General features: G+C 33.0%; 1 protein-coding gene across 1 annotated transcript; it reads left to right on the top strand.

Moving 5' to 3' along the window:
* The first annotated feature begins 19,271 nt into the window (after window positions 1–19,271).
* Window positions 19,272–21,109, top strand: LOC132037239 (uncharacterized). Its single transcript, XM_059427733.1, has 2 exons — window positions 19,272–20,969; window positions 21,016–21,109. The coding sequence occupies exon 1, from the start codon at window positions 19,520–19,522 to the stop codon at window positions 20,795–20,797; it is 1,278 nt and encodes a 425-aa protein (XP_059283716.1). The 5' UTR covers window positions 19,272–19,519; the 3' UTR covers window positions 20,798–20,969; window positions 21,016–21,109.
* The last annotated feature ends 5,322 nt before the right edge of the window (window positions 21,110–26,431 follow it).

The raw sequence follows: 26,431 nt of genomic DNA, 5'->3' as shown, positions 1-26,431 counted from the left end.
TTCTTGGCTAGAGTTAGTCAAGGGTTTTTGCTTGCAATAGAGTTATTGTAAGGGGAGGGATTAGTGGGCTAATTCCTAGGTTGCAAAAAGCTTGTAATCTGAAAACGTTGCTCAGTTAGTGAAGTTGGAAATCCTACTAGTGTAGGTCACGGTTTTTAATCCCTTGAGCAAGGAGTTTTCCTCGTAAATATCGTGTCTCATTTACTTTCTGTGTTTGCTTGAGGGAACAGATAAGGAACCTGTTCCCTTATATGTTTTTTTGGTGGACTCTTAGTTTTATCATGTAAGATCAATTTGATTACTGTAGTGAAAAAACAAGTAAAGAAAATAAGTAAATATCTGAAGGACTCTTTTCTCATAACTCAACACCTATTAACTTCTACCGCGACTAAAGTAAAATACTGAAGGTAAACTATAATTTTAATTTTAATTTCTTTTATCGTTGTTAAAGTGAAATTGGATTAGACGGGCAGGATTCCACTATATCCATGATGAGACGGCCTAGTTGGTGGATTTTTACTTTTCAAGACATGCCTTTCACGAAGGTTGGAACTGAATCTTATAGGTATGTTGAAGCCATGTTGCTGTGACGGAATTCCATGATGTCCATGATGAGACAGCCCAGATCGTGGATTTTTACTTTTCAAGAAACGTCTTTCACGAAGGTTGGAACTGGATCTTACGAGTTCGAAGCCATGCTGCAGTGGTGGAATTCCATGATAAGACGGCTCAAATGGTGGATTTTAATTACTTTCCAAGAAAAGCCTTTCACGTAGGACTTGCGGCTCAGTGTCTAATTGTTGTAGTTGTGTAACTTCACCTTTTTCTTTCATGATCTTCATTCTATCAGCAATGGTATGTTGGAAAATTGGGGAGGAGAGGACACTCAGACAATTCAAATTCTCTCTTGAAGACAAGTGAGGCAACGACTCTTCTTTGTTCCACTCAACTTGACTTACATAATCAATCATTCTCTTTGAAGAGAAGTGGGGAAAATATATTTCCACCAACTTAACTAACACAAAATGTTGTAGTGTCTAGCTATTTATAGGATTTTTTCTAACATGTACATATTCTAGTACATGTATCATAATTTAATTATAAAGTTTTCTTATATGCTGGTTCATGAATAAAATAATGCATGTATCTAAGACTAATGCATTAACCTTCCTAATTCATGAACTAAGATAATTCATGTATCACGAAAATCAAAAAGTCTTTTTCTTCTTCCAAGGCAAGGTTCAAATTTCAACACTCCCCCTTGAACCTTGTGGTTGGAATTCACAGAATGTTTTTCAGTGTCTCCATATTTCTTCATCAAGCTCTTGCAAGATTGTACATCAGCATTCTTCTTCTGAGTTTGGATGGTTTTCATCATTTTCTTCAAAAGATCCCCATCTTTTCATCTTCTCAAATCCTCATCTTCTCAGAAGATGTTTTCTTCATGAGATTGAGGTTGTCATTTTTAGTGATTGTGTTTTAGAAAGTACGTCAACACTTTCATCAGAGAGTTCCTCTTCACCACTGCTCTCATCTTTTGGAGATTTCTCAATATTAAGAGTAGTTCTTCTTCATCAGTTTCTCAATTATCATTTTTATTGTAAAGATCTTTTTAGATTCAACAATAGATAATATTTTAGAAGTGTTCATCTCTTCAGGAATCACTTCCTTAAATTTCATCAAAGATAGAGTTGTCAAATTTGACAACGTGCTTTCTCATGTTTATAATCATAAACATCTTCTTTTTCATCTTTTCTCGGATTTCATAAAAAGAAACCTTCTTTTCTCAGACATCTCTTCATCAATCTCTTGATAGATGAGAGTGTGAATTTTTTTTATTCATCTTTCTCATGGCAGCAATATCATTCGCTACCTCTCTACTCGAGATTCTTCATCGTGCAGCTACTTCATACTGAACTGCTTCATCAAGGTTGAAAACCTTGTTGGGCGCCCTCAAAAGCATCCAACAAGCTTGTGCTTCTCTAGCACAACATTCTCATAGCTATAGTAGCTAGCTGATCTCATTCATATTCATTCTCTCGAATTTGTTGAAAAATTTGGATTCTTCACAGCTCCTTCAAGACAAGTGGCTCTGATACCAATTGTTGGAAAATCGGGGAGGAGAGGACACTCAAACAATTCAAATTCTCTCTTGAAGACAAGTGAGGCAACGACTCTTCTTTGTTCCACTCGACTTGACTTACATAATCAATTATTTTCTTTGAAAATAAGTGAGGAAAATATAATTCCACCAACTTAACTTACACAAAATGTTGTAGTGTCTAGCTATTTATAGGACTTTTTCTAACATGTACATATTCTAGTACATGTATCATAACTTAATTCTAGACTTTTCCTATTCCCTAATTCGTGAATAAAATAATGCATGTATCTAAGACTAATGCATTAACCTTTCTAATTTATGAACTAAGATAATTCATATATCACGAAAATTAAAAAGTTTTTTTCTTCTGCCAAGGCAAGGTTTAAATTTCAACATGGCACAACTATTGGTTAAGCCCACATAACAAAAAGTAAAGAACAATGGAACTCCATATTCTTGAAGAGAAGTTCTCAAACACATACATGGTTTGTTAATTGATGGGTAATTAGGAGGATGTAAGATCTTTTGCTTTTTGCCAATCAAGGTACCTTTTTATATAGGTCATGGTAAAAGTTGAGTCCCCCTAACTCAAGGATGCATTAAACGATGTATTTACATAGAGAAGAAATATAAGAATGAATATGGAAACCTTACAGTCATTCCTAATATTATAGTAGTAATAGAGTATACCTTAACAAAGAAATATATAAGAATGAATATGGAAACTTTACGTAGTCATTCCTAATACTCTGGTAATAAAGTATGCCCTAACTAACGTAATACCAAGAAAATTTTAGTACAAGATTCTTTAATTCATTGTTATATGCGTTCCGTAAACACACAGAGATATTTTTCTTTTAATACTCTAATAGTTAGAGGATGCTAAGAGAATATATTACTATTGTCTTTAGAGAAGTACAAGAACGAATATGGAAGCTTTATAGAATCGTGCAAATACAATGGTAGTAAATAAACCTAAATAATTGTAATGCAAGATTCTTACCTTGTTACGGTATATATTTTGTTAAGATACGATATTTACATTTTGGTACTCTAACAATTATTTAGTTTGACGATGACAAGTTAATAACTAGGCATGAGATTAGTCAAATTCAGATTTGTTGTATTGTATCAGTTAGGTCACAAAATTATTTTAGATCTCATTAAAGTCACTAAACTTTAGTGTTGTATCAGAAAAGTCGTTAAGAAAAAAAAATTTGATGTATCATTTTTCAGTGCTTAAATTTTGACTTTCAGGTGAATTATATTTTCTTGGCAACCAATATAACATTTGAATTCTAGTGACCATATATATAACTAAACCCTACTACATATATATAAACTTTTGGGGATGTTTGTCAAGTACAAAACGTGCCTCATAATAATTAAATTAAATTAAAGAGAAATGTTGAAAGTGGAGATTGACCCGGTCTACAAAGGGTAAAAATTCACTTGCACCAGGTGTTATATCAAATTAATATATGTATGGCATGTATATAACTAATCACTTAATTATGATTAATTAATGTATATTTCATTATATTAAATCACTTCAACAGCATTATATATTGATGATTAAAGCTTGTTCATCCGCTCTGATAGATTTGAAACATTAGTATTCAAACTTTATGTTGGAGACAGAACAACTGTTGGGAAAAACAAGCACTACAAGAACGTACGACAGGATAGCGCCATTTATGAAAAACGAAAAACAAATAAAAGTAAACAATTATTAGCATCGGTGATGCGAATCGATTTGAGGATGAAGCCAAATCAATTCACGGGCGGAAAAATTAAAGGATACGAAGAAAAGGGATGAGAAATAGAGGGATAGATACTTGACCCGAATGGGGGAATCCTATAGACAAATCTAGGTATATTAAACCTAAACCATTCTAATTTGAATTCAAACACCCAAAAGAACCAAAGCAATATGAATCAAGGCAAGAAGTTCACTTGAAATCCACAAATGAACAATCTTCATGAATTCATTGGAAATAAAAAGGTTCTACAACCAACAATGGAATCCACCATCTTTCTAACACTAAAATTAAGCTAACCCTAGCTAAACAATCTATCACTCAAAGAGTATCTCATATCATCATAATCTAAGTGTAAAATGAGGGTCATCCTCCTACTTATACTTCTAGGAAATAAGAAGAAACCTAACTACTACATTATTGCCCTTAATGCCTATAGCGGCGCATTTGCTTTGGCTTGGATGTTGACTTGAAACTTGAAAAAGACTCCGTCTTGCATATATAGCAATCATCCAATTCTCAAAGCTTGCAATTGTGACCATTTGCATCTACGCCCCTTCTTTTGCACATCTAACCACATTTGCATTTATATCCCTTTGCACTTCTAGACACTTTTGAATTCTAGGCCTCCTTTCTAGTAGCTTCTTCTCCAAGCCTCGCCCAAGCTACCTTCCACACATCGTAAGCCATCTTGTGTGGCTTATAGGGGCCTCCAAAGGCCTTCCATGCCATCCTTGTCATCCACGCCGCTTGTAGAGTTTGAAGTTCCATGACTTGGCCTTGGGTGGATGTCTTGAAGTGAAGTGTGCCAAGTAGGATCATATCAATCGGGTATTAAAGTTAAAATTTTGTTTCTCCAATTATTTTTGCAAGTTCTCCTAGTTCAATTCATTATACTAGGTGGGGGAAGTGTGGGCATAGGGCCTATTGTTAGTTTTTATTAAGAATCTAGACCCCAAGTTTTAATTATTAGGTGATAGGACCCCATTTAGTATTAAGGCTAATTAAGTGGAGACAAGTTATTGTTGCATCAAAATAAGCCCCCAAGTTAAAAAAAATACACTTTCTTCCAATGATTTAAAAAATAATAAAATAAAAACTATTCCAAGCTTTCAAACCAGCTCCCCCCCCCCCCCCCCGCCCACCCAAGTTTTAAAAAATACCCTTTTGATCCAAAGAAAGAAATAATGAAATACACTTTCTTTTGTTTTTTGCTTTCATTAATAAAATGGCCCAAAAGGCCTAAATTTACTTTTAAAAAAAATGAAATAAACCAAAATAAAAATCTAAAAATATATCTTTTACCTTACAAAAAAAAAAGAAATATAAAACTATATTCCCCTCTCTCCATTCATTCCCACGTTTTTTCCTCCTACATCTGAAATATACTCCATTGACAGCCATTGTTGGAGCTGTGAGCTTAAGCTTGAAAAAATGAGTTTTCGAAAGAGTGCTTCATTTCAAGTGGGTGTTGTTGGATTTTGTTGAGGATCTTTTTGATGATTTTAAATCTCAAATTTTAGAGAGTTTCGACAAGATTTAAGGTGGTTTTGGATTAAATTTCAGATTTGAGCTTGAGGATAGTCATTGTTGAAGCTTGAGCTTTAAACTTGTTTTATGAATGAGTGATTTATTTCAAGTGGGTGTTATTGGATTTTGTTGGGGATCTTTTGAGGAGTCTAAATCTCAAATTTAAGGGAATTTGGAGAAAAATAGAGGTGGTTTTGCATAAAATTTCAGATTTGAGCTTGAAGTAAAAGATGAACATTTCAGATTTGAACTTGAGGTTGAAGATGGACACTTCATATTTATACCTTTTAAGGTTGAAGATGAACACTTCATATTTATAACTTTTATTATAGATGAGTCGTCTATGCGTAGACCATTGAACTATTATAGCAGAAGACATTCATTAAAAGCAAAATAAAAGGGTAACGTTTATGCATACACCAACAACAGAAATACACGTTTATGCATAGACCAACAACAGAAATACATTCACTGCTGATTATGCCTTCATGAATGTCCTGTACCGCTTAGTCTGCCTCATGTCTGTCACGCCCCGAACCATGGGCTGGGCGAAACACGGCACTTGGTGCCATCTATGCATGTGACCAAGCGAACCACATGGCTTGCTGAATCATCATGAGACATACATGAGCGGAAATATAGCATGAACGTGATGAGCTTTTATAAAACATGAGATGTCATAATAATTTAATGAAATACTTGTTTAAACAAGAGTGCGGAAATAACATGAGTTGAGCCAAAGATGGCTAAACACCTTGCATGTCTAACATAACTAAACTGACTAGTCTGGTCTATGAAACCTCTATCATGAGTCTGACTGGAAAACATACTTACTGGGACAAGGCCCCCAGCATACCTTAAATGCATAACTATCATAAAAGTAAATAATGACTAAACCCCGAAGGAAATAGGGCTCACCAAAAGCTGATACGTGGATGATCTTATAGAGTAGATCCGTCGTCCTGTAAGTCTGTCACAAAGCATTGTGAAACGAGTCCCCGGCAATAAAAGGGACGTCAAAGACATTGAATGTACTGGTATGTAAAGCAACTGAATGAAATAAATATGGCACACGAAATAACATGCTAAGAGCTGAAACTGAAACTGAAACCTGGTCATGAACATGAATACATATAGATATTACATGAGTAAAAACATTTTAAGTAGGGAGAGCAATAAATATAACCGACAACATGGTCTGGTACTTGCGTCCTACCAGCAGAACACTCACACCTTGCCAGGGAAATGAGATTTAATTATAATAAGCATATAAGGATCCAAACTGCATAATGAAGGTGTTGCCTCTTGCTGACAACCCTTATCCTATGGTGGCTAATGTAGTTTCAAGCTATCTGAGCCTTCTTGGTAATTAGTGCAACTCCCAAAAACATGAACATGAATATAGGTGGCATCTGAGCCCATGATTTTTCATAAACATGACTTGTAAACTTGATACATGAACATGGCTTGTAAACATGACTTGAAAACTTGATTTATGAACATGGCTTGTAAACATGACTTGAAAACTTGATTCATGAACATGGCTTGTAAACATGAATCGTGAGTATAATAAAGCATGGATATAAGTACATAGTATAACTTGTATGAAAACATAGATGTAATTACATAATATACTTGCATGAAAACGTGTAAAGCATGTAGAGTGTTTTCTTGAAAATAACATAATGATTTATGACTTGCATGTAGGAACCCATGGAATGCAAAATATGGGTTTTCATGGATTACAGACAGATTTTCAATAACCAAAAGGGAATATCAAGAACACAATAATGAAGTAATCATACAAACATGGTATATCATGGTACATGAACTTAGGGTTATCATGAACATGGCTAAAACCCCAATTTTTTGTGAACTCTTGTATAATCATGGAGGAACGTGGTGTGGGGAAGAACAAAGATGTTCCCACACATGGATAGAAACTCTACATACCTTAATCGCTCCAAAACTTGAATTAAAGACTTGAGCTTTGAAGAAGATTTCCAAAATCTTGAATTCTTGAACCTTGAGATGGGTTTTCTTGAAAACCCTATGTTAAGAATGATGAATTCTTGCTTAATGATCATGAACGTATGTTGGAATTGACTTGGAATGCATGGAATAGGCTTACCTTAAAGTGTCTTGAAGGTTGGGAGAGAAGAGCTTCGTCCTTAGGGCTTGAGAGACTTCTTTAGGGTTCTTTACCTCAGAAAAATTGGTTTAAAACGAAGTAGGAATGAATATAACGAAGTTTGGCTCTTAAAACGTCGTGGTTGGTGCGCGGTCGCATAGCTGGAGGCCCACTTCGCGCAGGTGATCGCGCAGCAAGGGCAGTAACACTGCCTCTGGTGCGCGATTGCGCACCTGAAGGGTAATTCGCGCGACAATCGCGCGGCGATCGCGCAACGTCCAAGAAACGGGATAACTTCTAGCACAGAGCTCCGTTTGAACTCCATAATATATGGTTGGAAATTTATTTCAAAGGCCTACAACTTTTAAGTTTTGAGTTTTCTCAAATTCATAACGAAAATACCCGAAAACTGGCCATAAGTACAGACAGTCTCAGACTTAGACGAATTTAGAAGGCCTTAAGAACTTCACTTTTTGGTTTGACTTCAAAATGACTGTTTATCACCCGAGTTCATCCCGAATGAATTCGTATAGCTAAAATATCACCTTTATACTAGATTCATACATTCACACCTATCTCGGATTTACGGGATGTTATAATGTCTTTACCACAAAGGGACCATTATCCATTAAATCCTAGCAATACCTTTTGCCCTTCTCAAGAATTGGAGATTGGTAGTAGTTGAAACTAGTTAGTGAGGTGCTTTGGGACAGGAGAATAGGGTCCTCAAAAGAGCTATGTCACCACACTTGCATACTCTTCTAATTAGGGGTAGGCGTTCGGTTTTTCGGTTCGGTTTTTTCAAAGTTCGGTTCGGTTTTTCGGTTTCGGTTTTTTGAAAGTGGACACCGAACACCGCACCGAATTAGTTCGGTTCGGTTCGGTTTCGGTTTTTTAATTCGGTTTTTTTAGCAATTACAAATCTCTCCATTTATTTCCATTTTTCCTTCTTGATTGCTTCGAGTTACGGAGATTTACGCTAGACTAAATGTTTGAAGGTTTGATGACTTTAGAATCCAACCATAGTGATCATCCACACATACAAGATAATATCTTCTATATACAAAATATAATGTATTATACAACGTATAATAAAATCATACGAGGTATATAAAATTTTATATAGTGTATAATCAAATTATGTGAGTTATATCTAATTTATTATAATAGGTGAAATAAATTATATGAATATTATTCTATGTATAACATTTTTATTATACTATATATAATAAAAATCAACACTCAAATTATTAGTATACTTGTATTCAATATCTTGTAGTGTTAAATGAAAAACTCGAGATTTTATTTTTTATGGAACAATGAAAGAAGTTGAGAACAAGGAGGAAGTAGAGAAGGTAAGAAAAAAATTGGAAAAAAAATCTTGCATTGAATAAGGAGGAAGTATGAAATTGTATAAAAGCAGTTATACTATGAACAACAAATAGGTATTGGAGTTATTCACGTCTGAAGGGTTTCCTTATATATAGCAATTTGATTTACTATAAAACATTTAACTTGTCATGTAATGTTTAATAACATTTAGTTGCTAAGAGTATGTAAATATTATAATATTATTGTCTACTTATGTTTTTTTTCCCAAAAATAAATTGTATTTAAAAAAAAAAAAAAAAAAAAAAACTTCGGTTTAACCGAAAAACCGGTAAACCGGAACCGAACACCGAAATTGTGATTAAAAGAAACCGAAAAACCGAAAAACCGAAACCGAAAAACCGAATTAATTCGGTTCGGTCCGGTTTTTCGGTTTTCGGTGTTTATGCCCACCCCTACTTCTAATAAGCCAGCTACATGTTATTAGAATCTACAACCTAACATTTGCTTATGTAACCAAAAAAGGTTTTTTTTTTTTTATTTTTTTTTTTTAATAAGAAGTGAACTAATTTTAGATTATAAAACTTACATTTGTAACTAAACAATATATTATCACCATGAAATTAGTGAAACAACACTTTTTTTTAAAAAGAAAAAATTGTTTTTATTATATAGGGGATAGGGGAAGGGGAAATGGGAGGGGGATTACCTGAAACAACACTATAATAATCTAAAATAATGATAATTAATGAGTAACGTTAATAATGTGTTAAAGAAAAAGTTATGATGATCATACTATATGTAACAGCTTGGAATTGGTGACATAACTATATATGAACATCACATATTTTTTTTAGCCATGTTGCCAACGGTTACCATACTACATATGATCTATATTGAAATTGATGACATAATTACATGTGATCAATGTGAAATGTTTTTGTCTTTATTGCAATAGGTGAAATAATTATGCGACCAACTTGTAATGTTTAGATTAATAGCGAACGACTTGTATTATTTCATTGATATTAGTATTTATATCAATAATGATGTTATCATATTTTTTAAATATTCATTTAAATGCCAACAACGATAAGTTTCAAGAATTAATTCATCAATTTTCAAGATAATTTCATCTAAACCGTAGGTTGCTTACAAAAATCTTAGTCTGTCCTAATAATCGTACGTAATTGCTTCTAATAACCGTAGTCGCTTCTTAGTGGCTAAAATGTGACCCTTTTCAGTTCTAAATGCATATTAACAACTAATAATCGTAGTCGCTTCTAATAACCGTGATGTTGGCATTGGCAGTTGCTACATTCCATATAGCAGCTGATACTTTCAAGTTTATATATATATATATATATATATATATATAAATATATATAGCCAATGCAAAAGTTTAGTAGAAACTATAGGAATGCTAATAAACCTATTTTAGACCTGAATTAAGATTCTGCTAGACTATTTCTGGCAGTGTCGTCTTCTTCCTTTTGAACGAACAATTGCTGTAATTAGATCTGAAACCATGTCAAATCTTAACCAAACTGCTTCAAATTTCAGATATGAGCTCCCCTCCATGTTTCTGCTCTTTTGAGATTTCACCTGCGTGAAATAGAGCTCGATTGCGGTAATCCAAAATGTGAACAATCATCTTCTTCAACCTTGAGAGTTGCTATAAAATTGATCCAAAATCATGTCAAATCTCAACGAAATTGCTTCAAATTTCACATATGAATTCTCCTCGATGTTCCGATTTTTTTAAGGCATTGGTAGTTGCTACATTCCATATAACAACTAATTTTTTTCAAGTTATTATAATATATATATATATATATATATATATATATATATATATATATATATATATATATATATATATCCAATGCGTGTTTATTAGAAACTATAGGAATGCTAATAAACCTATTTAGACCTGAATTAAGATTCTGCTAGACTATTTCTGGCAGTGTCATCTTCTTCCTTTTGGACAAACAACTGTTGTAATTTTATCCGAAATCATGTCAAAGCTTAACCAAACTGCTTCAAATTTCAGATATGATCTCCCCTCCACATTCCGGTTAATTTGAAATATAACCTACGTGAAATAGAGTTCGATTGCGGTAATCCAAAATTTGAATAATCATCTTCTTCAATCTCGACAGTTCTTTATAAAATTGATCCAAAATCATGTCAAATCTCAACAAACTTGCTTCAATTTTCAGATATGAATTCTCCTCGATGTTCCGATTTTTTTAGGTATCACTCACTAAAAACGGAGCTTGTTTGCGGTAACCCACATTTTTGAATTAGAGCTTCGAAGCTTTGCTAATGGCTGTCAATGGCTTCCAGCTTCTTCATGTTTTTCAGCAACCAAAGTGTATATATACTTCAAGCTTAGCTTTCAACAACATTTACACACATAGAAGATGAAGGAATGAGAAAATTTGGGAGTAAAATAATGATTTTCGGAGAAGAAGAACATGAAAGAAGAAAGAAAGAAAGAAAGAAAGAAAGAAAGAGAGAGAAAGAGAAAGGGGATTTTTTGAAAAATTTAAAACTTAACTCCGAAGTTTTAAAAACACAAAGAGGCCCCCATGTGTCTGCTAATCAATTTATGGAGCAAAAATAAATGAAAAAGATAATAAAGGCTCTGCCGCTTAGAAAAAAAAAAAACTTTTGGGATCTTGCCACCTTATTCTTCCTACTAGGTGGTACAAAGAGATATCCCTCCACATATTTTCACAATTTTCATATTCATAGCTTCCTGTCAAACAAGTTAAACAAGTATTTGAAACTAAAAAAGTGGGGAAAGAACAAGAAGAGTATAAATTAGGCTTTAACAACATTCTCTCTATAAATATGACCTCTTGACTTGATCAATAGCAGCATAATTCAGGAAGTAAAAAAGAATAAATAAGCATCTAATAGTACAAATGGCCAAAGCAATGAACAAAGCAGCCACATCTCTTTCTCTAGTTTTCCTTCTCATTGTTTCCGTTGCTGAGAGTAGAATATCTAGCAGCAAGTATTATACTACCATTTTCGGTTCATATTATTTGACTTTTAAAGTTCTTATATATGTTTTAAGAAGGACATTTGATAGTACGTATTTAATCATAAAAATATTTATCTAAATTACCTTCTATCTTTCTTGGACGTCTCACTTGTTAACACTCCACTAATTAAAAAAATTAAGGACATATTTGGCCAAAAAAAGTAATGAATGATTACAGTTTTTCTAAAACGTCAAATACTATTTAAACGAATTAGTTTGCACCAAGATTACTAATGTTTGGAACCAGAGATAATTTTGAATTCCTTTTTCTCCTTCTCCTTCTCTTTTTTTTTTTCTTCCCCCCTTCTAATATTTGAATGACTATTGAATTTGGTCTCTCCTTTTTTTTTTTTTTTTCTGGTTCATTTATATATACATTAGGCCAGTGCACAAATCGGTTCGAATTCTGAACCGATTCGAAACAATTCGGATAATTCAATTTGGATAATACAATTCGATTTCGATTTACAAATGCGATTGTAAAATATTACGGTTTAACAGTTCGGATACGGTTGGCTTCAATTATCAACCGAACCGACCCGAACAAACCGAATTTATATGCCACTAGTGACTAATACTCTAATAGTCTAACTATATATATGCTTAATACTTAATAGTGAAGTAATACTTATTTAACTTCAGAAGTAGTGCAAATGAATGTCCGTATGCACACCTTGCCTTTGGATATTCATAGCCTTCTTGTTGGCCTCAAGATGACTTCTCTTTTGGTCTTTCATCTTTCAGCGTTCTTCTCACGAGCCATCTTTGCCTTTTGGCCATTGCCTCCACCCATGGCGTTGTTTGTTCTTTGATCTTAAGCCTATACAAATTAGATTTTTTTTTTTTTTTTGAAAATGCAAACTGAGTTATTATGCTTGTCTTCTTGCAAGTTGCAAGATCTTTGGATTATTAATTTGGTATATGTAATGTGGTGTTGGCAGATTTGTGTGCTTGCACAAGTTGTCAAGCTCTTGTTTTGCTATTTATATGCTATTATGCTTGCAAGTTTATTATTTTTTCTTGGTTAATGTCTTGGTTATAAGGCTGCAAATTTAGGATCTCATTAATTTTTGTTATGTTTACTCTAAAACTGAAATGATATAATTACTTGTTTAAATTTCGAATAAACCGAACAAATCGATTTGTGTAACTGAACCGAAATAATAAAAAGCGAATCGAATTGAACCTAAAATGGATCGAGTTTGGTTGAGAATTTTAGAAAGTCGAAATTTAAAATTTTAACTCGATGATGGCAAAAATCGAACTGAACTGATTCGTGCATAGGCCTAAGATAGATGGATCCATAGGGAACTCGATTACAATTTGTGATAAAATATATGGTGCACAACGCGAGGATACATGTGTCAACGTTATTCAGAATTTCAATTGACAGCTGGAGACTTCAGTTCGGTAAATTCCAATCTTGATTGTGAAAAGATCTTTGTTGATCAATGGTTGTGCCTCGATGGCTCTATTTCCTTATAACTCCTTGAGTTTGGTGAAGGGTGAAAATCATTTTCACCCCCAAATTTTGCTTTAAAAATCAAATTTCCCTCAATTTTAACAATAAACATCCCCCCCCCCCCTCTCCCTCTCTTTACCCTATGCAATGTCTATTTCACCCTTGTTATTTCAATCCTCCATTTATATATATAAGAATAGTACGTTTACGAATTTATCACAGAATCTAATGCTATTTTATATGATTGTTATTTCAATATTATATGCATTAAGTATGTGTATACGTATGTATATGCATGTGTGTAAATTTAAGTTTCACTTCTCTCTTATTCTTTATTGTCTATATAAATAAATAAGTTTTGGTAGTCATTAAAGGAATATTTTCTAAATTATAATTTAAAATTCATTTACAATATACACAAAATATTTTTAAAGATTTGTCTCTATTTTATTTTATTTTTTGTATTACCTGCACTGGAATATATTTATAAAGTTATTATTATTTGTTATTTTCACTTGTATAAATAGATATTAGAGTTTGATTATTATTATTATTATTATTATTATTATTATTAAAATTAATTTTTTTTATTCTGTTAGTTTATTTCATTGTAGAACATTATTAAGTTATATATTCAATTAGCATTTCTCAATTTTTTTCTTTGCCCAAAAAATAACATTTATTTATTTTATAGGAAATTTGATACATAGGTTAATATATATATATATATATATATATATATATATATATATATATATATATATATCATGATTTTAAAGAAGCAAAAAAAGAAGATAAAAGTTGATAATGTAAGGGTAAAATAGGCATTTACAAAAATCAATTAGGATAAAGGGGGGAGATTATCTATTGTTCAAAGTTGAAGGGGAGCTTGATTTTTAAAGCAAAGTTGGGGGGTGTAAATAATTTTCACCCGTTTGGGGAATGATCAGTGTTAACTCTTTTATTTATAACATGAGAATAAACAAGAAACCAAAGTAATTAAGCTGGCTCTCCACCTTGTAATAGTTTTTTGTTGATCTCAATAATTAATTTGATGCTTCTATGCTGAATTCGAGCAAAGTATGAGGACGACGACTCCTTGTACTCCCTTCCTATTAATTTCGGAGGGGATATTTGATTGAGGACGGAGTTTTAAAAAGAAAGAAACAGAAACAAGTGATAACATTTGTGTGGCTGTAAATCATCTCATTAGATATAAAATAAAAAAATTAAAGTTACTTACGTCCTCCGTAAACGTATCCGAGAAACATAGTCCTAGCACAAGAGATTAATTGTAATTGCACAAGAGATACCAAGGTAAATAAAACACGGAAACAAAAGACAAATCAATCTTTAACTATTCAAGAAGAAAATTTTATTAAAGCAACCAAGAAAGTTTATTGATCAAACATGAAATTAGAGGACATTAATCTAGTTTCATGGAAGAAAATTATGTGCATACAAGTTGAAACTTGGTTTAGAACTATGTCCATCCTCGTGAACCAATGAAAATGGTGGTGGATCGGGTCTATCGGGATTGGGCCCTGATGGTGGCACTGGCCCTCTTGGTAACATAGCAAAATATGGAGATTCATCTCCATTATTTCCACTAGTTCGTTGTTGTGAGCCTACTTTGAATGTTAACCTTTCACTGTTTGAAAGATTAGCAGATAATAAGCACAGAATCAGCACCATCAAGGTTATGATGAGACGATCGGACTTTTTCTTATTGACAGACATGTTACTACTGAGTAGAAGATTTGTGAAGGATTTTGAGAATTGTTTTACTTCTTTTTGGGGGGTGATTTTTTGGTTGGTTTGAAGGTTCATACCATTTTCGTTATTTATAGATGTCAAACCTGATGGAATGGTGAATGTGAATGGATTGGAATTTAATTCTAGTACATCGGTTACATTTAATGGAAAGTTTTTGTCCTCGAATAAGACAATTATATGCCAGTATCAAAACTATCCTTTTAAATGAGTGATGGGGAGAATTTTATGTGCTTTATTTTCTCTCTTCTTATAAAAGAATAAATTTTTATATTCAATGGATTTCAAAGAATCATGTCATCAAGAGTAAAATAGGAATGCTAAGATGAATAATATAATCTTTTTTGGCGGACTAAAATGGAGAATGTGTCATATATAATATATCATATAATGAGTAAGAGGAAGTAGCAAACTTATATTTGGATTTCGTGTGAACAGATCTTAGCATTTAATGGATAATTTGATCACTAATGGACAGCTAGATACTTCACTTTCGACAAAGCCTATCTTGAATATGACAAGACTGTCTTTGCTCAATGGTTGTGCCTCGACGACTTTGTTGCATGATGACGCATGAATCATGGATCAACCACTTTCAAATCGTTAAATCATAATTTAATATCGCTAATTAATAGTAATAGTGTTAAAATTTTGAGTATCGATTAAATTGAAATTTACATACTCCTAAGAATTATAGGTGATTGAAAACATATGCATAAATAGGAAGAAACCAAATAAGCTCGCTCAAGTAGCGGAATGACAAATTCTAATAAAGGATTTCAAGAAATGCAAAAGTATTGCACTTAGCAAAAATATTGCACTTAGGTTTTGATCCGGAAACTTACCACAAATTTTTTAATCAACTTTGCAGCTAGAATATAAGCTTCTCTTATTTCAACAGCATTAAATATGTGTGCCAAAAAACACATTAACCATCCCTGATCCCTATATATCCCATAAAATGAACATCATAAGAAATTCATCAGTTAGGCACCTAAAATTACAAGTAAGCGGCCACATAGGAGTAACATCAAATTATCATGAACAAACAATAAAACATAAAATTAAACAAACAATAAAAAATAAAATTAAACAAACAATAAAACATAAAATTATCACATAAGAACCATCACATTATCGACACTACAAATTCGTGTCTACAATACAAAATGATTTTCGTTTCTCCCATTTAACCCATGTTTTCCTCATTTTTTGACCGGATGATGAAGTTTATCATTAGTTATTAGAAATAGAGAAAAGACATAAAATGACCCCTAAACTTGTCATCAAAATTCACTTTAGCAATTTAACTTTTCGGGCATCTAAATATCCCCTATTCTCATTTGAGGTGGAATAAATACCACCCTCAGATATTATAATACCAGTCTCATAACGTGAGGCGTATTACGCACACGCTACGTCATTGCTAGGTCAGTACCACGTCAGAAAGTCATCTAAATTTGATTTTCTTATTCTTTTTTCGTTTATTTTGTTTATTAACTATTTTTCCTTTTCTTTACATATACTTTTATACACTACTTAATCCTAATCCCACCAGCCTAATCCCTTCTTCTTCGCCCCACCCCTCCATTTCTTCTCCTCAATTTTCTATGTTCATCAATCTTTAGGCTTTCATTGTTTTAGCACAAAGAATCATTTTTTAAAAAACTTGTATTTACTGATTTGCTTTTACTGAAAAATTTTCAGTCCATCTCAATTTGTTTGACACCTTCGGCTATCTGCTATCAATGGGTAAATTTAGTTTATTCTTTGTTTACGATTTCAACTGTTTGGTGCAAGCGAAAAGAATTTTGAGATGTGTATAGCCAGTCCAATTAATTTGGGATAGGAGCAAAAAATTTGAAGGTTTGGAGGGTTTAACCAATTGGGTTTGTAGAAAGAAGTACTAACCCGAATTGGGAGCTCTAGAATTGTTGTAACCGTGACCAAAAGCTTTTCCATGTTACCGTACCATTGGTGTTTTCTCTAACGTCATTCTTTGCACTGTCGAGAATGGTCGGAAAATTTGAAGGATGTGAACAGGGCCGACCCAAGGCCAAAGCCACTTAGGCAATGGCTTTGGGCCCCCAAATTTTTGGCGCCCCATTTTTATTTAGTTTTATGCTAATTTGTTTAAAAAATTATTATGACTTATGGACTTTTATGTAGCTTTTAACTATGTAAATTGTTTTTCAAAAAAATTAAAGATCGTATGTCTGAATTCACGATAAAAATAAAGAAGTTGGACTTTTGAAATCCAAATTGTGTCACATAAATTGAGATAGAGGGAGTGGCACAATATTTATAAAAAAAAAAAAAAAATTTTTTAGTCGCGTGATGGATTAGCTATATTGTCAGTTGAGTTTTTTTTTTTTTTTTTCCGAATAAATTGATTTGAAAAAATTGTTAACAACTTTTGCATTCTTCTTGACGATTGCAAAACAGTAACTAATGACTCCGCATCTAAAAAAAAAATTCAAAATAGACTTTAAATAAAAATATATATGACGACCTTTCTCTTTAAAAAAAGACAAAATTAGAGCCCCTCTCAGAAGTTTGGCTTTAGGCTACCAATCTTGTTGAGACGGCCCTGGAGGAGAATGGTGGAAAATTTGCACATGAAGCTTTGAAGAGTAGGTGGAATGATGGGGAAGGAGGAGGAGGTTTTTTTTTTTTTTTTTTTTTTCTTTCTAAGGAGTGGGTGGGGGGCGGCGCTTAGAAGAAGGAGAAGGCTCATGGGATATTTTTATTATATAATAATACACATATTGGCGGGTCCACCTTCTTTTTATTTTATTTGCGCACCTAAAAAATTTTCTTTATCTTTTTTTTTTTGCCACATCAGCATTTGAGGTGGTTTTTATTCCACCTCAAACGAGAATAAGGGATTATTTAAACGTTCGAAAAATTAAACTGCTAAAGTAAATTTTTGTGACAAGTTTAGGGGTGATTTTATGTCTTTTCTCTTAGATATAAGATTAGAAGCTGAAAATAACAATATGTTGATGACATGATAGTTCTTATTTGACAATTTTATTTTATATGTCTGTTTAATATATATATATATTTTTTTGTGCTTGATTGATGAATTTCTAGCGATTTTTGTTGTATGCAAAATATAGAGTTAATTGATGTTTTTCTTTTTACTAAATTTAGTTTTATGATGTTGTAACCCTTTGGCTATCTTTCACCAACATGGTTCAACGTGTCAGCTATGCTTCATTTTTTAAAATAGTGACACTGGTCTAATTCTCCCTTCCAAAAGTATTACAATATGACAGATATAGATTGAAATCTACCATTTACTTAATATATATATATATATATCAATTACCAACGGTGAATTTAACCCTATCCTTTTCCCTGAAACAAATGGAGTCAATTGGGTTTTGGCTCACTAAGATTCTGTTTTTTCATTTCTCTTTTCCTTATGAGAATTTAATTTTTCAATTTTTTATTTCATTAGGTGGTGGTCTTGAACTTCTAATCCCCTTGCCTCATAGACAAATTTCATGCTTAACAAGCTTTAACTTTTGATCTCAAGGGTTGGTCCATGGGATTAGGGGGTCAAGAGTTCAAAATCACCCATTTTTAAGATCATTAGGTGCAATTTTTGAAAATTTAACTAGGCCTTGACTCCTAGGGTACGATATTAGAAATTTTCATCGATTATTCATTTTTGGGATAGTTGTTTAGTAAATCATCATCTTTTTATATTTCTCGCAATTTGTAAACTTTTTAGACAACGATTTAAAGATTCCTTTTGAGCAAATTGAAACTCTTATGTCAAGCTACGGTCTAAAGTTGTGTACTTATGTAATAACACACGTTAGACAACATTCTAATATTTATCTGTAAGGTTAAGCATTACATGATCAAATATTAGATCGAATCTAAACATTGTCCAGAAAACAATTTTTAAAAACCCATATTTGCACAATGATTAAAAATGGAAAAAATATTAATGATATCCTAAAAAGGTAAATCAACCATGTGATTAGATTTTACTATATACCAATGATGATGTTGGACATATTAATATATTATCATTCCACTTAAAAGGAAGGAGGAGCGTGAGCACGGTAATTAAATCAGAACTTAACCTCCATTTTAAACCCCACATTTTAGCCTTTAAATCAAAATCGGAGCGTCAAATTCGAGCCGTTTAATATTCAACGGCCACGATAGAGCGGACAATCCAACGTTTAATTTCCTGTCCCAACGGTCAAAAACTTCAAAATACAAAACGCTGAAAGTGAAACAAATTTCTCTAATTCGCAAACCAACTTTTCTCATCTCTCTCTAAAGAAAAATCTTCAAGATTCATACTTTTTCAACTTCTTTTGTGAAATTTTTTGATACCCAATTGAGAAAAATGAGTGTTTTACAATACCCTGAAGGGATTAATCCAAAAGATGTTCAGATATGGAACAATGCTGCTTTTGATAATGGTGATTCTGAAGATTTTTCTTCATTGAAACGTTCTTTTGAATCTGATATATCAAGTAAGGAGAATCAAACTCCTAATTCATCTGTTAATTTGTCATCAAATGGGGTTTTGGTGAATTCAAGAATCAAGTCAAATAAGCCTATGAAAACTAGAAAGAGTGGAAAGGATAATGATTTGCGCGATGAAAAAAAGATTGATGAGGAAATTGAAGAGATTGAAATGGAGATTAGTAGATTGAATACAAAATTAGAGGCATTGAGAATTGAAAAGGCTGAAAAAATTGTTGTCAAGACTGTTGAAAAAAGAGGAAGAGTTGTTGCAGCAAAGTTTATGGAACCAAAAATGAGTGCTAAATCAAATGTGCAAAGAAGGGGTCTAAGTTTAGGTCCATCTGAGATTTTTGGTGGAACGCGTCGAGGTTTAAGTATGGGGCCATCAGAGATTCTTGCAGCAACAAAGGCAAAACAATTTGGCAAACAAGAAATGAATATTACACCTGTTCAGCCAATACAAAACAGGCGAAAATCTTGTTTTTGGAAGCTTCAAGAGATTGAAGAAGAGAGTAAAGAAAGGGGAAAAAGTTCAGTTGTAGCAAGAACTATGGTGCCTCCAAGACAGGCAGTTACTACAATTGCATCAAAGAAGAATGTGAAAAAGGATGATGGTTTTTTAAGTTCAGTTCAGCCAAAGAAGTTATTCAAAGATGGCGAAAAGTCTAACAAGAAGCCTCAGAGGCCGGGTAGGGTTGTGGCTAGTCGATACAATCAGGGAACAAATCAGTCATCAGTAGTGAGAAAGAGGTCTTTGCCTGAGAATGATAAGGATATTGAGATTAAGAGAAATGAAAAGAAACGATCTTTGTCTGTAGGGAAAACGCGTGTATCTCAAACGGATAGCAAGAATTTGGGTATTGAAAGTAGTAGTAGTAGGGTGAAAAAGAGATGGGAAATTCCTAATGAGATTGTAGTTCATGCTAGCACAGAGAGTGAGAAGTCTCCATTGAGTATTACTGTGAAGCCTGATTTGCTACCGCGAATTAGGATTGCTCGGAGCAATGTTAATGAGACCCCGAGGGATTCTGGACCTGCTAAAAGAGTGGTAGAGTTGATAGGGAAGAAGTCTTTTTTCAGCAATGATGAAGATAAGGAGCAGTCAGTTTGTCAAGTTCTCAGTTTTGCAGAGGAAGATGCTGAAGAGGAATAAAAATAATGTGAAATAAGGGGAGCTAACCCTTTTCGTGATATTTCAATTTTTAGTCCTGTCTTTTAATTTTTGTTCATTCTTATCTGAGGCATTGAATTGAGGAAGCATTCTTTGGCTTCCTCAGATTAGTATTCTAGATTCTGAATTACATGTTTGGTACTATATGAATAAGGTTCTATGTTGCAGTATATGGTCATGTTTGGTACAATATGAATAAGGGTACTATTGCTTCTTGTTATATACTAGGTTGTGTCAGAAGCTTTGCATTACTGTGAATTTATAATGGAAGATGCTTTCTTCTTTGCTTCACAATTTTCTTTTGATGATAGTATGAGATTTTCATGGTTGAGGCGAATTAATGAATTTTAAGATGTCTATTGCATTGTATTGGGTTTTCCAGGTTCATAGAATAAGAATTATTTTTAGACTTAAGAGTTTGACTACCATGGCTTCTCCTTTTTCTGTGTTACATATAAGAGTTGTGTAGAGATGACACTTTTCAATTATTATGAACCCGTACGCTCTACTCTAACCACTTCTCCAAGGTATTCCCTTAGCAGTTTCTTCTCCGAATGGAAGACATTCATTGACTACATAGCTAGGTACACAAACTCAAAGAAACAGATCAGGGAAAATGCTGCACTCCTCTTGTTGGTTCTGATTTATCAACCTTATGTCCTAAAGTGTCACATGATACATCTAAAGTTGTCAGATTAAAAAAGCTGGTAATCTTTTTGTCCTATTAAGGGGCATCTTAGTGACTTAGTCTTCTGTTGAGTGCTTTGTGCTACTTTCTTTTCTAGTCAGCTCCTAAGGTATACTTTTCCCCAGCTTCTTAAGGTGTAAGAGGGCTGGAGCATTTTGGCCATTGAAGTTAACATAGCTCTGATACTAGTGTTCTTTACATAGGTTAGATTTGTTTATCCCTTCTCCTAGAAGACTTGAGACTTCCATACATTATTGGTGGTGGTTTAGTCAATAGAAGACCTTTTCTTCTCTTCTGTGTTTTAGTATATTGTCATTGGTGGTGGTTTCATTCATAACAGAATTTTCATTCATAACAGAATTTTCTTTCATGTTTGTTGGTGTAGGTTAAAGCGTACACCTATTAATCTTTTAATGATTTTGGCTTTGCGCGCTCTAGCAATTTCTATTGTCATTGCTTATCTTACCTTGCAAGGTTGAATTCTATTGGCTGCAACAGGTCTAGGTAGCGCGGTCTGCATAAACATCTTGACCGATCTGTACATTTATGTTTTGAACTGTAACTAGGCACATGCTATTTACATTCCTTGAAAGTAGAATGCTTATCATTGCAAACAATTCGAGATAATGTTTCAATTTCCATCATCAGAAATTTGTTTTGACATAGAAATTAGAGTAGGAATCCTAGTAGGATGACTGTTTACATATGTGGTTCTCTTGTTAGGGACAAGCTTCCACAGCTCTCTAACTTGGGGATGCAAGTGTTATATAATTCAGTTTGTTTCACTTCTTTCTGTCTAATTTCTGGTTTTTACTTACACTTGAAACTACTTAACTCAGGGTTGCAGATGACTGTTTACATATGTGGTTCTCTTGTTAGGGACAAGCTTCCACAGCTCTCTAACTTGAGGATGCAAGTGTCATATAATTCAGTTTGTTTCACTTCTTTCTGTCTAATTTCTGGTTTTTACTTACACTTAACTCAGGGTTGCAGATGACTGTTTACATATGTGGTTCTCTTGTTAGGGACAAGCTTCCACAGCTCTCTAACTTGAGGATGCAAGTGTCATATAATTCAGTTTGTTTCACTTCTTTCTGTCTAATTTCTGGTTTTTATTTACACTTGAAACTACTTAACTCAGGGTTGCATCAAATGGACATAATGCACTTACTGGTATAAGCTCTTTCATGGAGATACTTCAGAACTACTACTACTATCTTCTTATAGTCAGCACTGGCTTTCTCATCTTAATTTAACACTTTTGAATTCCTTAATTTAGGATATGTCTGCTGTCAGTTAGGCTCTGATGTCATTTACTGCACACCTTAAGATGATTCTCTCCTTGTCAGTTTTGTATTAAGAATATTGTGAACTTCTACACGCTTTACTTTTTAATGCCTCAGTCGATATTAAACCTTGGTTTCTCTTTTCACTGCCCATTGATGAGGCAATGTTGTGTTTGAAAGTGTTAGAGTCTTTTTTCTGTAAATCATTACTCATGTAATTACAGCAATTCCATATGCTATAGGCAGATGAATTATTAACAGAAACTGGATCGCCTAAAAGAAGCTGGTCATTTGCTAAGATCCATCAAGCAAGAGCTTTTGATCATATATTCTTTTGTCCATGCTGAAGCAATTCTATTACTCACTTGGTGTAGGAATCCCATCTGCTGTAGGTAAAAAGTTTTCTGCAAAAGCTAGATCTCAAAAAGAACCAAGTCAGTTGGAAATATCCATGACCAAGTAGGAGCTTTTGATCCAAAATTTTGTCCATGAACTACTATATAGAAGCTACACAACTCAATACCTTCCTATACATGTAGTCTAACTCAACAAAATCCTAGAGGGGTAATTCATCTTGAGTCCAGACTGAAGAGAGTTAGAAGGCACAAGTCACCCGATTTTTTGTGGTTTACAATCTAGATTTCTTGAATATAATAATTAATGATAGAGACAACACACTTACCATTGATTGATTTTTAATCTTTTGATAATGGAATAACTCAAGAGCTTATAAACCTTTTGGACACCCTTGCCTACCTGATATTTATACTCGAGAAACTCAAGCTCATTCACTTTTTCAAAATGTTTTTTTCATCTGATATTTCAAGTGTCAAACAACCTTTTTACCATTAATTTAAGGTATAATTTCAGAAACCTCCCTTCAGGTTTGGCTTCGTTTCGCTGACCTCCCTTGTGGTTTACGATATTACGCTTACCTCCCTTATTTTCAATTATTTTTAACAATTCTTTTCACCTATTTATTATTGATATAAAAAACGGAAAAGGGTCAAATATACCCCTGTACTATCGAAAAAGGGTCAAATATACCCCTCGTTATACTTTGAGTCCAAATATACCCCTACAGTTATACTTTTGGCACAAATATCCCTCCACCGTTAAAGTTGACTAAGGTTAATATTTTTAATGAAGAAAATGCCATGTGACATGCCACCTTATTGTCCAAATCCAATTTTAACCCTCCCTCCTTCCATGTCATCTTTCACCATTTGCACCTCCCCTCCACCACTATACCCACCACCATTTTCACAAACTTGAAAGGGGGTAAAACAATCAGAAAAACCTCATTCTGTTAAGTTTTGGAGGAAAGTTGCAGAGATTATCCATATATCTAGATTGCTAGTAAAGTCATCTTATTCACCAAAAGATTCAATCTGAAGATTAATGTCACTTATTTGCAGTAGCTACTAATCTTCGACTTTTCGAAGTTTGAACAGTATGATTCTCAATTTTTGAGTGTCCCAAGTCTTATTCTCCTTTCCGTTTCAATCTTCTTGTTATCCTTGTCAATTAATAATTTGGCACTTTATGTGCTTCTCATTCCCTTTTGAACTTTTTAATGGAAAATGCATATACATCATTTGCTTCGTAGAATTTTCACAGATGTGAATTTGAATTTTCATATGGAAATTGTGCCTAATATAAAAGGAAATATTTTGACAGGTTACTTTCGGGTAATGCTATGTTCATAAGAGATGGTTCAATTTTAATTTATCTTTATTTGTAACTTCTCATTTGGTAGGCATGGCATGTAACTCGTGCTCCTACGAAGAAAAGGATAAGGGAGATAGAAGCCTTGGCTGCTCAATTAGAGGTCATTGCACGTTACAACTTTCCTATTGTAAAGCATTTTGATTTCTTCCACCTTTTGAGTTTGGGAAAATGATGGTGGTTATAGTGGTGTAGTAGTTGTGGAGGGGAGGTGCAAATGGTGAAAGATGACATGAAAGGAGGGAGGGTTAAAATTGGATTTGGACAATGAGGTGGCATGCCACATGGCATTTTCTTCATTAAAAATATTCACCTTTGTCAACTTTAACGGTAAAGGGGTATATTTGTCTGAAGTATAATCAAGGGGTATATTTGGACCCAAAGTATAACGAGGGGTATATTTGACCCTTTTTCGATAGTACAGGGGTATATTTGGCCCTTTTCGGTATAAAAAAATTACGATATGACGAATTTACCCCTTAATAATGTACTTTTGTTAATCAAAGTTATTTCATAAACATACTTTTAAAAAATTTATTTCCATCGATACCCAATAATATTACTCTGAAAAATTCATAGAAACACCTTTGATGGCTCTAATGATATTAAGTACATCAACTATTACTGTAAGTTCTTTTTTTCTTTTCAAATTTTTATTGAATATCAATGTTAATTTAAGAGAATTCTCATTCGGCTTTCCCATTGAAAATGTTGCAGCATGATGCCGCTCTTCATCTCTAAGCATAATGAGAAAAATTTAGCTTCTAATTAACCAAATGGGATTGCTTTAAAAATTGAAGGGTGAATTTGTTGAATAAATAAATTTTAATCGAAGATGAAAAAATATATTATTCTAAGGAAGTTTAAAAGATTGTCTACAAAGTTAATTAAACAAAAAGTACATTATAAGGGGTGAATTCGGCATACCATAATTTTTTATATTAATAATACATAGGTTAAAAGAATTGTTATAAATAAATGAAAATAAGAGAGATAAGCGTAATATCATAAACCACAAGGAGGTCAGTGAAACGAAGTCAAACCTGGAGGGAGGTCTCTGAAATTATTCCTTAATTTAATGTTTCCTTCTACTACCACGTATATATAATAAATACAAAAATCAATAAATCTTCAACTCTGTCCAACTCTAATCAATAGTACGCCCTTTGTCCTATTTTATGTGAATGATTTCGGAGTACAAGAGTTAAAATACCTAATTTCAATGTGAATTTGGACATAAATTTTTCCAGTTTCTGAGAGTAAAAATTTATATATTTGAAAAGTAGATAAAGGAACATAATTAGTTATTTAAAATATTAAAAAGAGTGTGAGAAGACTGTAATAAAAAAAAAACTATTCAATTCTTCAGTTAGTAACATCTTCACATAAATGAGAAGAGAGGGAGTATCATATATAATGGACATAGATATATTATGTAACTCTACTCATCGTATCATAAAACCATAATTATTATCATTAGTTCTTTTTTGTGTTTGATTTTAATTTTAAGTTCTTCTTGTACACCTTTTCAATCTATGGACAAAACTTATTTACCTTGTTTTACATTAACCTAATGAAAAATTCTTGTCTAGCCTTATTAGAAATGTGAAATGTCGTCTCTTGAGTCGAGGGTCTATTGAAAACAACCGCTCTACCCCAATGTAGAGGTAAGGTCCGCGTATACTCTATCCTCTTTTGACCCTACTTGTGAGAAGTTGTTGTTGTAAATATGATACTACGTGTTTTCACAAATATTATAAATTATATTTAGTTAATACAAACTTTAATTTAATTTATAACATAATTATACCAAATTAATCTTATTTGAAGTCAATATTGAAGCAAATAATTCTTTACATCTCTCTAATAATAAATATAGTCATAAGTTTTAGACCTTGAGCTGGCAAGACACAT

The sequence above is a fragment of the Lycium ferocissimum genome, chromosome 11 (genome assembly GCF_029784015.1).
Source record: "Lycium ferocissimum isolate CSIRO_LF1 chromosome 11, AGI_CSIRO_Lferr_CH_V1, whole genome shotgun sequence".
Taxonomy (NCBI): Eukaryota; Viridiplantae; Streptophyta; class Magnoliopsida; order Solanales; family Solanaceae; genus Lycium; species Lycium ferocissimum.
This window is presented reverse-complemented; position numbering and strand designations above follow the sequence as displayed.